The 13,073-nt window shown below is 35.8% G+C and overlaps 1 protein-coding gene across 7 annotated transcripts in view; it reads left to right on the top strand.

Moving 5' to 3' along the window:
- Positions 1-4,118: 4,118 nt before the first annotated feature.
- MROH9 (maestro heat like repeat family member 9) overlaps positions 4,119-13,073 on the top strand; it is a 99,330-nt gene continuing 90,375 nt past the window's right edge. For 5 of the 7 annotated variants that reach the window (XM_038542568.1, XM_038542566.1, XM_038542567.1 and 2 more), the window contains exons 1-3: positions 4,119-4,249; positions 6,839-6,915; positions 9,394-9,440. In XM_038542568.1, coding sequence (XP_038398496.1) covers positions 6,876-6,915; positions 9,394-9,440 — 87 coding nt within the window. In that variant the 5' untranslated portion in view covers positions 4,119-4,249; positions 6,839-6,875. The remainder of the gene's footprint in view (positions 4,250-6,838; positions 6,916-9,393; positions 9,441-13,073) is intronic. The other 2 variants (XM_038542564.1, XM_038542565.1) reach the window with 2 other exon arrangements.

Below are 13,073 nucleotides of genomic sequence, written 5' to 3'. Positions count from 1 at the left end.
TTTGTAATGAGAACACTCTGGCTTTGATCCTTTCTCAGGCTGAATTCATAAGCCAAGAGAGGCTAGGCTTGGGGTTGATTTTTCACCTTTAACCTCTTCAGCGTCAATGTGAGAAAAAATGTCTTTGTATCATGGAAATTCAGATTCTCCCACTTCCTACTTGTAAAATAGAATGATATTCCTGCTCCCACATCACGGATAGAATGTCAAAAATATCTGAAGAGAGGTACTATGTTCTTTCAAGTGGCTGTAATTGTAAAGCAGCTCACTTTCCTACCTTTGGAAGCTATGAAAGTGTTACAAATTAACACTATGGGGGGAAAGAGAAGCAACACCAAATGTTTCCTTTCCCTGGTTGGAGAAGAAACATGCTCTGGAGATTTTTAGAGGAAGAAATCCAATGATTCATTTTTCTGTCTGGTTTGAACTTGTAATTAGTTAAGAGCAAAATGAAAGCAGAATTTGTCATTCCAGATTTGAAAGCCATTTCAAAATCACTTTATAACAGACCCAATTGTGGTTCGACAGTTATCTTACTCTTGTCTTTTGTTTTCTCTCAACCCATAGATTACAAAGAAGTTGGACAGAGTTAAATGAATGCCCAGAGAACAGAATTCATTCTATTATGACTTCTTTCTTCCTAACTTTTACATAGGAAAAAAAAGCACAAAATACTATAACATACACTCATGTGTCCCCATTTTTTAAAATAAAATAAAGAAAATATTATGGGGAAAGTTGGTCTAATTTTTTTCCTTCATTCCAATCCCATTTCCCATCGCTGTCATGCATATGGTATTTATCCTCCCAACCAATGTTTTGTAGAAACAATTTGTTCTCTGTGTATGCACCCATCAAAAATGTTATTCAGGCTTGTTTTAATTATATAAATGTTATTGTACTGTAGATATCATTCTTCATTTTGTTTTTTATAGCTATCCACGTATGAATATATAATCTTAGTCCATTGTTTTAATTGCTGAATTCCATTGTATGAAGAGATCACAATTTATTTGTCCATTCTCTTTACTGTAAGAAAGTTGTTTCCAACTTTTTTCCTATTGAAAATAGTGCTGTTCAAGCACTTTTGTAATAGTGGAGTATGGACTTCTAAAATGCTGTTCCTCCATAAAAGCAACAAGAATACTGGCAAAATTGTCAAAATCAACTTTTTTTGAATTTGAGGAACCAAAGGCTTGAAATTATCTAAGGAGTGTTTATTTAAAAAAAAAAAAAGATTGAAAATGAACAACCTCAAAATCACAGTAGCTGTGAAAATCAGAAACCTAGACACTGCTTGAAAGGACAGAATAGGTTTTTAGCTTTCCCCAAATCCTCCAAGGAACCATCACTGTTTGACTTGTTTGCAATCCCCCTGAAAAGTACTGTATATTTCACAGGGCTCGTCTCTTACCCGACTCAAGCTCCTTCAGTACAAGCAGCTATATTTATAGCAGCAAAAAAGCAAAAGGATCTCAAATCAATAACTTAACTTTCTACTTTTAAAACTAGACTAAAAACAAGCAAACTTATCCAAAACTAGCAGAAAGAAAGAAACAATAAAGATTAAGGTGAACATAAATGAAATAGACGTTAGAGGAAGAAAGTAATTATTGAAACCAAAGCTTTGTCATTTGGAAAGACAGCAAACTGACAAACCTTTAGGTATATCGCCCAAAGAAGAAAGTCAGATAAGTAAGTGGTGAAAGGCTGTGGCTATCAACCTTCTAGAAATTGAAATGACTATAAGGGAATATTCTAAATAGTTGTATGACAACAAATTAAAAAACAGATAAAATGGACAGATTTCTACAGAGACACAAACTATCAAAACTACTCAAGAAATATGGGGCATTTGAGCGGCTCAGTTGGTTAAGCATCTGCCATCAGCTCAGGTTATAATCCCAGGATCCTGGGATAGAGCTCCACATCATCCTCCTGCTCAGCGTGGAGTCTGCATTCCCCTCTTCATCTGCCTCTCCCCCTACTCATGCTCTCCCTCGAATAAATGAATAAAATCTTTTAAAAAATTTCTCAAGGAGAAGAAAAAAATTGAATAGAACTATAACAAGAGGTTAAATTAATAATCAAAAAACTTCCCACAAAGAAAATCTCAGAACCAGATGGCAAACTCCACCAAGCATTTATTTTTTTAATATATTTTATTTATTTATTCATGAGAGAAAGAGAGAGAGAGGCAGGCAGAGACACAGGCAAAGGGAGAAGCAGGGTCAATGCAGGGAGCCCGATGCAAGACTCGATCCGTGGACCATGGGATCACACCCTGAGCCAAAGGCAGACGCTCAACCGCTGAGCCACCCTGGCGTCCCTCCACCAAGCATTTAAAGATAAATCAACATCAATTCTTTATAAACTCTTCCAAAAAAAAAAAAAAGAAGAAGAAGAAGATTGAACATTGTTTAACTCATTCTATGAGCCCAACATTACTTTGATACCAAAACCAAAGACATCTCAGGAAAAGAAAGCTACAGATCGATCTCTTATGCACACAGATATAAAAAACCCTCCACAAAATGGTAGCAAACTGAAACTAGCAACACATAAAAAAGATTATATATCATGATCAAGTGGAGTTTATTTTAAAAATGCAATGTTGATTTGCCATCTAAAAATCAGTTAATGCAAAACTCCAAGTGTTGTCAAGCTCTTGGGGAAATTGGAACCCTCAGACATTGCTGATGAGACTCTGAAATGGTGAAGCCACCTTGGAAAACAATTTGGTAGTTCAAAACATTAAAAATAAAGTTACCATATGAACTAGGAACTCTCCTTCTCAGGTATCTACCCAATAGAAATAAAAGCATATGTTCACACAAAACCTTCTACATAAATGTTCATAACAGCATTATTCATAAAAACCAAAAAGTACAAAAGAACTCAAATCTACATTAATTGGTAAATGGATAAACAAAATGTGGCATATCCATATGATGGAATATTAGTCAGCCATACAAAGGAATGAAGTAGTGAAACATGCTACAACACGGATACATTTTGTTTTTTGTTTTGTTTTGTTTTGTTTTGTTTTATAATAAATTTATTTTTTATTGGTGTTCAATTTACCAACATACAGAATAACACCCAGTGCTCATCCCGTCAAGTGCCCCCCTCAGTGCCCGTCACCCATTCACCCCCACCCCCGCCCTCCTCCCCTTCCACCACCCCTAGTTCATTTCCCAGAGTTAGGAGTCTTTATATTCTGTCTCCCTTTCTGATATTTCCCACACATTTCTTCTCCCTTCCCTTATATTCCCTTTCACTATTATTTATATTCCCCAAATGAATGAGAACATACAATGTTTGCCCTTCTAACACGGATACATTTTGAAAACATTATGCTAAGTGAATGAAGCCAGTCACAAAAGGCTATGTGTTGTGTGATTCCATTTACATGAAATGTCCAGAATAGGCAAATCCATGAAGACAAAAAATAGATTAGTGACAAGCAGGTACTGGGGGAAGAAGATAGTAACTGCTATTCTCTTGGGATTGATAAAAATATTCTAAAATTAGATAGTCTGGAGGGTTGCTTGATTCTGTAAATATATTTAAAACTAATGAATTGCAAACTTTTTGAAAATGAATTTTATGGAATATGAATTTTATCTTAAACTTTATTTTTATTATTTGTTGTGAAATGATACTGGTTTGCATTTTGATGACTTTAAGGCAGCTTAAGCATCTCTTAATGTTAATTGGTAAGTTTTCCCCTTCTGTGAATTTTTTAAAACATTTTATTTATTTTTTCATGAGACACACACACAGAGGCAGAGACACAGGCAGAGGGAGAAACAGGCTCCATGCAGGAAGCCTGACACGGGACTTGATCCCAGGTCCCCAGGATCACACCCTGGGCTGGAGGCAGTGCTAAACCGCTGAGCCACCCGGGCTGCCCCCTTCTGTGAATTTTTATTCATGTTCTTTGCCCATCTTCTATTGGCCTACTGGTTTGTAAAACTACCTTTCACTGTTGGTAACGTATGAACCAGAAGCTTTCCTCTTCAGCAGTGACAGGTGAGCATGAGTGGCCACTTGGGCATGTCAGTACTTTCTAGACACATCCATTCCAGAGTGGAATCTCTGAAATATATGGTTACCATGACAAATGACAACATCTCATAAGATTCCTTTAGTTGATAGAGTGTTTTACCTTTGACTAAGAGATAAAGTACTTGAGTTTCTTTTCACTACTGTGCCTCATCGACAATTACAGAGAAGCTATACATAAGTAAGTACTATTTCTCCTATTAATCCTCCAAGCAATCAAAAGTCTGTCTTCTTTCTAAAGTGACTACTTTTCTTTGTTTTTATTGTTAAAAGAAAGAATTCTGCATGCATTAGGCTTTACCTCACCATATGCCCTCTTCTAAAGTTCTTACCAAATTTGCTGATTGGAAGAGTTCATCTTTGTTAATTGACCTCCTGACTTAATGTCTATCATCCTTTCCACCATCTGCCTATATCTATTTTCTTTTGCAGGCATTTGAGCACCTATGTTACCTAATGGTCATCTATCAGTTGACACTCACCAAAGTTTGGTCTCACCCCAAGACCTCAAAGCCTAAGACTGAACTCTCCTCCATAAAACATTTCATATTCTTCAGTTAAGCTGAATCAAGGATTCAGGAAACAAATCCATCATGTGTCAAAAAGCATCAATAAAAAAATGCTAATCATTGTTTATTTATTAAAATAAACCATACACACATAGAAACACAGACAAAATTTATAACAAGGAGAAAATTCTAGATCTGTCCTAAAATTTACTTATGTTGTGTGTCTAATCCTGTGAGAATTTTAAGGAGCAAATTTTCGTTAAAGCTAAGTCTTTGGTAGGGTAGACCAGGAGTATTCACCTAGGAAAATACAAAATATTTGAAGATAACAATGAAAATACTCCATTAACAAAAAAAGAGCTAAGTAGTGAGTACATACATCATCTCTGGAATGAGGCTTTTGTTCACATGTTTGGATCCAGAGACACCTCCCTGGGAATGAATAATCTTTCATTCTTGTTCTGAACCAAGGATAAGATGGAAAGGCTGAACTAAAAGAGAGTCACAAAGATAAGCCATTGCTGCAGATGGGTTAGGATGGATGAGATAAATTCTGCAGTAGCTGTGAAGTCACCAGGGTCAAATAAACAGCTGGGGAAGAATAAGGCTAAAAGAGCAAATTTACACACACAATTTTGGGTCAGGAAGAAGATTCCTCCACATGAAAGGCCAGCAAACACTTCATCTGAGGATAGTTCATTTTATTCAATAATGAGTAATAATTAAAAAAGAATCAATAGAAGATGTAAACAAATATTTTACAAGATAACAGCAGGAAAATAATATAAAAATAAATGTCAAGTAATTTTAGAAAAACATTTTCACAGAACATATGAAAAAGCCTTTATAATTTAATGAAATAATTTTATCTATAAATATGATCTCAAAATAGGAATATAATAATTTAGGGAACAATAGTCCAACTCAGAAAAGAAGTGGATGAGAAAAAAATATTCTACAAAAACAAAGGGCATGCCGGAAATAGTACAAAAAAACATTGCTTAAAACACAATAAGGAGCATGAAGGACAAGATTGAGGTCTAGTAGAAAGATTTTTAAAAAGAAATCAAAACTAAGTATAATTGGTATCACTAAAGAAGAGAACCAAAATAATAGAAGAAACTATTTAAATAAAAATTTTAATAAAACTTTCCATGATTGAAAAGAAGGCTATGACCCTAGAGAAATTAACTCACAATCAACAGTGAGTTATATCCTAGTAAAATTACCAATTTTCAAAGATAAATAAAGAATTGGAAATCTGGGAAAAAGAAAAATGTAGGCCTCTTTTTCAATCAGATTCAATTCACCTATTAAAGAGAAGAAACAGGGATCCCTGGGTGGCGCGGTGGTTTGGCGCCTGCCTTTGGCCCAGGGCGCGATCCTGGAGACCCCGGATCGAATCCCACATCGGGCTCCCGGTGCATGGAGCCTGCTTCTCCCTCTGCCTGTGTCTCTGCCTGTGTGTGTGTCTCTCTCTCTCTGTGACTATAATAAATAAATAAATAAATAAATAAATAAATAAATAAATGAAAACAATTCAACTCACTTTGGTCTTTCCATAGCACTTCCAGGTGACAGTGGAGCCATGCCTCTAAAATCATTGAGGAAGACATTTTGGCCTGAGAATTTATGCCCAGCCAGATTTTAATTCAAATAAATGAATGTAAAAACATTTTTTAATGTGAGAGAACTCAAGGAATGTGGTTCCCTTCTTCAACAGATTTTAACCCAACTGATGATGAGCTGAATGGACAAGGCAGGGCAGTATACAGTGAATCTAGCTCATGCAGGGCTAAGGCATAAAGGAAAGTGAAGATTATTATTTAAAAATTGAATGTAAATATTATAAATTTTGAAAATATAGAAATGATAGCATAACATAAAATATAGGACAAAATTTTTAAAGCAACACATAACAAAAATATTTATAACTCATAATGAAGATAAATAATTATAAACATCTACATAAGAAGAATTTTAAGATGTCCTCCCAATATTCCTGTATTTCAGTATCCGTGTCTTCAATAAATCCCTCCCTTTGAAGCTGTAAAGGTAAGGGAGGATGTGGGCTGTATCTCTAGCTAGGAGGATATGCCCATGTTCCATAATATGGCAAAAGGAATTTTACAGATGTAATGAAGGCTACTAGTAGCTGACTTTGAGTTAGTGTGGAACAGTGTAGCATCAAAACCATAAGGCAAAACTAAACTATAAGAAAGTTACTAGTTTATGTACTAATACAAAATACTCTTTTGCAGTATTAGTAGTAGAAGACTATAATTCACTTTTGTCAGCATGAAAACAAGAAAGAATTTAAGACATAGTAAAGACAAAGGTAAGTGTGTGTATGTGTTTGCATGTTGTGGAGAAAGATCCATTTATCAATCTGTAGCCATAAAAATAGAGAATATATCTTTTATCTCTAAAGCCCACATAAAGGACTATTCACAAAAGATAACCGCATTAGGCTAGAAATTTCTGTATAAGTTCCAAAATGTAGAAATAGCAAAAATATGCTCTAGTTACAAAGCAAAACATTAGAAAGTAATAATGAACTTATGAAACAACCCCCCAAAAAACCCTACCATTTTTCATCTAAACTATTCTATTTTAAACAATTATTGGGTCAAAGAGGAAATTGATACAGAAATTACAGTATTGATAATACAGCATCACAGGACCTAGACCATGCAGCCAAAACAGTGCACAGAAAAAGATCCATAAGGTTAAATATTTAGACTACCAGAAAGAATGAAAATATTTGAATCAAATATCCAAAACAGGAAGTTAGAAAAAAATAAACAACAACAAAAAAATGAATCCAAGGAAGGCAGTAAGAAAGAAGACATACATAAAGACAAAGCTGAATTTCTGATTTAATAAGGAAATAATGAGACTAATAAGTTCAAATTTTGATACTTTCTCATGATGACAAAGACATTCACTTCTATGACATGCTTTCCAAAAACCTATATTCCCAGTCTCATCATGAGGAAAACACCAGATAAACATAAATCAAGGGATAGTCTGCAAAATACCTAAGTACCCTTCAAAACTGTCAAGGTCATGAACAAGGGAAGATGGTGAAACACTTACAGATCAGTGGAAACTAGGAGGCCCAAGGGCCGAATGCAGTGTGGGATCCTGGCTTGTATACTGAAACAGAAAAACCGGAGAAATCCAAATAAAATGTATAGTCCAGTGAATGCCAGAGTACTAGTATTTGTTTCTTAATTTTGCAAAAGCCCCATGGTTATGTAAGATGTTAACATTAGAGGAAGCTGTGTGAAGGGTATATGGGATCTCTGTGCTAGTTTTGCACATTTTCTTTAAATCTAAAATTATTCCCCGAAAATATTTTAAAGAACTTCAAAAGACCTAGCAAATCTAGGCAGAGCAATTAAAATGAAAGAAATACAAGTGATCATCAAAGGGCTAACTCCTCAGACAAACAAACAAAAGCTTTCTAGGTCCTAAAGTTTCTATAAAAGACTTTTACCAAACATTTCAGTAACTGATAACTCCAATCTTTGTATTTTTAAGATTTTATTTATTCTTTCATTCATTCATTCATTCATTCATTTGAGAGAGAAAGACAGAGCATGAGCAGGATGGAGGGGGTGTGGTAGAGGGGAGAAGCAGAGCAGACTCCCCACTGACCGGAGAGTCCAACAGAGGGCTCGATCCCAGAACCCTGAGATAATGACCTCAGCTGAAGGCAGATGCCCAATTGGCATCCCCGATAACTCTAATCTAACTAATCACTCTAATAACATAGAGAGATTTTAAAAAGCACTCACATTCTTTCCCATGAAGTAAATAATTTAAAAATAAGATAATTTTTTCCTTTATAATTTTAGTATAGATATTTCTATTTTCTAAAAATACTGGGTGGTATATCCAGTAATGGCAAATAATGGTAGAAATCTGTCTCATTCTTGACTTCAATGAGAATACTTCTAGTTATTTCCTTATTACATTTGGTTCTAGCATTTGTATTTACATATCACATCAAGAAATTAACCACATAGTTACATTACTAAGAATTGTTATCAAGTATAACTTGGGGTGCCTCAGTGGCTCAATCATTTAAGCATCCGACTTCTGATTTCAGCTCAGATCATGATCTCAAGGTTGAGAGACTGAGCCTGGCTTCGGGCTCTGTGCTGAGCATGGAGCCTGCTTAAGATTCTCTCCTTCTTTAAAAAAAAGAAAAGAAAAGAAAAGAATAGACTTAAAATTTTATCAGATATTTTTTGCCTCCACAAAAATAATCATGTAAATTTTCTTCTTTTTAAAGCAATTAACATTAATTGTATTATATGTTCCCTTTTATTGAACCACCCCTATATTTTTGGAATAAATACCACTTGGTTATAGTTCATTATTTTTTTAAAAGATTTTATTTGTTAGAGAAAGAGAGAGAGCACAGGAAGGGGGAGCAGTGGGAGTGGGAAGTGGGAGAAGGAAGCTCCCCACTAAGAAGGGAGCATGGCATGGGACTCCATCCCAGGACCACAGAATCATGACCTGAGCCAAAGACAGACACTTAAACCACTGAGCCACCCAGGGGACCAGTTTGTTATTCTTTTTATGTGGTTCTGTATTCTGTTTGCTAATCTTTTTGTTATGTTGTTCTATAGCATTCATTAGGAATTTATCTAAAGTTTTAGTGTACTTGTGTGTACACATACTATCCTTCTTAGGCTTTGCCATCAAAGTCATACTAACTTTAAATTTAGGGATTTGTCACAATAAGGTGATGGAAGATTAAGCTGATTCCCTTTTAACTAGTCTTCTTCTCTCTGACTAGAAACTGGTCTCCAGACTCTGCAGTCCAGTGTGAAATGGCATCACATAGTAAGTGATATTCTGTAAGACATGATTGCAACTGAAATCTCTTGGGTTAAAAAAATAATAATTTGTTCATTGTCCCTACTATGGGGATATCATAATTAGTGTTTAAAATGTATGTTTGGGCAGCCCCGGTGGCTCAGTGGTTTAGAGCCACCTTCAGCCTCAGGCGTGATTCTGGAGACCCAAGATAGAGTTCCGCGTCAGGTTCCCTTCATGGAGCCTGCTCCTCCCTCTGCCTGTGTCTCTGCCTCTCTTTCTCTCTCATGAATAAATAAATAAAATCTTTTTAAAAAATAAATAAAAATAAAATGCATTTGTTTGGGACAAGGAAAAAAGGCAGTTTTATTAAAAACTGCTTTTGATTTTTTCTTCCCTGCAAAATCTTATTCTTGCTCACCCTAATGTGTTCCTGGAAATGAGTTCAACATGAATTCAAAAGGATGAAGGTTTTGACCAACCATCCCACTGCTTCTCTCCACCTTCCCATCTTTTAACTGATCTGCTACAATAGACTCATATCCTTCCTTCCATCATCACTGTGGAAACCATTCCCTCCAAACTAGATCAGAAGTAATGCCATGAGGAAACAGAAAAAGAAAAATGTTATTCCCAATTCACATCCACATCCTAGAGAAATAAAGATGAGACGATGAAGGGAGCTGTGAGAGAAGGAACCCCTTCCCCACTCCAATTATAGAGACTAACACATACATAGCATTTATAACATGTTAGGCATGCTCTAAGTGCTTTATTTATTTTTTCTTTTTTTCCTTTTTTTTTCTAAGTGCTTTAAATAAATAACTCATTCAATCACTAACCTCCATGGTAAGTACTACTGTTACCCCACTTGGCAATTGAAGAAACTAAGGGCAGGAAATGATCCGCCCATAGTCGTATAGCTACCAAATGGCAAAGCCAGGATACAGACTCATGGAATTGGGTTCTAGGGTGGCCAGCCTAAGTATCAAACTATACTGTATCACCCCTGCAACCAAGAATTTTTCCTGCCCTGGGGATCAAGGAGAACCTTTGAATAAAATTATCAAGATTTTAAATAAATATATTCAGTATTAATAATTTGGTAAAGTTGTTCAAATAACCAAAAGAGATAGAAAACTCAGGGAATCAGACTTAGATGCCAATAAGTGAGACCACTTTCTAGGAGGGAATCTAGGGTAAAGGATTGGCAGAGAAGAGAGGGATAGAGCACAGTGGCAGCAGTTACAGGAAAAATAGAACCATGGCACATTTATCAAAACTAAGAAATTAATGGTACAATTGTATTAACTAAACCATAGATGATTTCATTTGGATTGTGCCTGTTTTACCTGTTCCAGGATCCAATCCGGGATCCCACACTGCATTTGGCTATTAGGTCTCCTAGTTTCCCCTGATCTGTAACTGTTTTACCATCTTTCCTTGTTCATGATCTGACAGTTTTGAAGGGTACTGGTCAGGAATTTTATAAGAAGTCCATTGATTTGAATTTATTTGGTATTTTTCACATGATTACCCTGGAAATATGGGTTTGGAGGGAAATATCACAGAGATAAAGTGTCTGCATATTCCATCACTGGAATGATGTCCAGGAAACCAACAATTAATTGTAGACTCAGGGGCTGGGAACTACGATATGGAAGGTGAGGCAAAACTTGTAGACTCTTCCCACTGTTTACCCTTTTGTACTATATATGTGCATATATTACTTTTTAAAATCTTTAAATAAATAAGATATCATGCTTTAAAATTTTATTCAAAGAGATACTTGCATAGATAATCTAAGTTTCGTCAGTGGGTCAAATAATGTATTTGTCCCTAAATGTGAAATCCATCTCTTGCTCTTATACAGGGGTTCTTTACTATACATGTCTGTAAATGCTCCTCACTCCCAAACTCCCAATTTTATCTTAATTTTTACCTTCGTTTTCTCTTAGCTTTTATTTATTTTTATATCATTGGATATTCTTTCTTTATATCTAAGCCCCTTTATTTCCTTGTGCAGAGCTGGAATCTTAATTAATAAATTAGTGGAGGGGATCCCTGAGTGGCTCAACAGTTTAGTGCCTGCCTTTGGCCCAGGGCGTGATCCTGGAGTCCCCGGATTGAGACAGGCTCCCTGCATGGATCCTGCTTCTCCCTCTGCCTGTGTCTCTACCTCTCTCTCTCTGTGTGTCTCTCTTGAATAAATAAATAAAATATTAAAAGAATAAATAAATAAATTACTGGAGAGCAAGATATTTTCCTATGTAAATTTGAAGCTTTTTTTTTCTTTTGCTAGTAGAGATTACAAAGTGAAGATCTTCTATCAGTTAGAGATGACCATGACAAATTTTGATGTACTGAGATATATACACTATTGGAGAAATAAAATAGTCCAAAGAGGATGATTGCCAACAGGATGATGAGGAGTTTTATTGAATATACGAAGTATATAGAAAATTTGAAAAGTCTAAAGAGTTAACTTGTGGTATTTCAATTAGTTTATTAGATCCACCAATTTGTCTCTGGAGTCATTGTAGGAATTTTAACAAAGCAGCTGCAGAACCTGCAGAATAAGAACATGATTCTATGAAGGTTAAAATCACACTACAATTTTGGGTTTTAACTTGTTTTTCAGAAGCAGGGTCTATATTTCTCTTAGCTCTGGAAAAGATCAAAGTTCAGAAACCAAATTATTCAAGAGAATGACAGACTTGGGTTGGAAATAGTCAAATATAGAAAAAAGAAGAAAAAGAGAAGAAAGAAAGAAAGAAAAAGAAAGAAAGAAAGAAAGAAAGAAGAAAAAAAGAAAGAAAAAAAAAGAAGAAGAAAGAAAGAAAGAAAAAAAAAGAAGAAAAAGACAAAAAGAAAGAAGAAAGAAGAAAGAAAGAAAAGAAAGAAAGAAAGAAAGAAAGAAAGAAAGAAAGAAAGAAAGAAAGAAGAAAAGAAGGAAGAAGGAAGGAAGGAAGGAAGGAAGTCCCTGCCCTCCCTCCCTCCCTACCTCCCTCCCTCCCTCCCTCCCGCAAAGAAAGAAAGAAAAGAGAAATAAAGGTTAGATGGCTCTTGGGATACAAAACAAACTTGCTTGATGTAGATGTCGGGGTGTGAGCCTAAGTTGAGTTCCCACTAGGATTCAAGCATGTCTGGACTACTACTCCCATTGAGGCAGAACAGAATGAAGATGCCTGCAAGAAAAGAGCACATCTTAAATGAAGATTTTCAAAGTAGTGGCTCAAGAACAGGGGCTGGTGGAAGAGGGGAGGAGAGGCTCTCACTGAGGCAGTTGCTGAGTCCTAGGATGATGGGGATGCTGTGAGAGAGAAAGGCAACAAGCAGCTGGAAAGAGTAAGAGTAAATAAGGTTGCCTGTGGCTCTTGCTGTAAAGCCAGAGCACCTTTTGTGGATCTCTCTTGATAATGGCTATCAGCAGCCATGGGACGCTATCAGCACTTACTAACAGCAGCACCAATGCCTTTGACAGATGGCAGCAACCACCTCAGCACAATCTTGTGGCTTCCACAGGGATGGGCAATGTCATCACAGCACAGCAGCAAAAGGGAGTTATCGCACTTTTAAACTACTTAGACAGCTCAAATATAGAAAAGAAATCTTTCTATATCTAATTAGATAAACCTATCCAACTGTTTCTTTTTCAAA

This window comes from Canis lupus, chromosome 7, assembly GCF_011100685.1.
Source record: "Canis lupus familiaris isolate Mischka breed German Shepherd chromosome 7, alternate assembly UU_Cfam_GSD_1.0, whole genome shotgun sequence".
NCBI lineage: Eukaryota > Metazoa > Chordata > Mammalia > Carnivora > Canidae > Canis > Canis lupus.
Note: the sequence above shows the minus strand (reverse complement) of the source record. Positions and strands in the feature narration are given on the sequence as shown.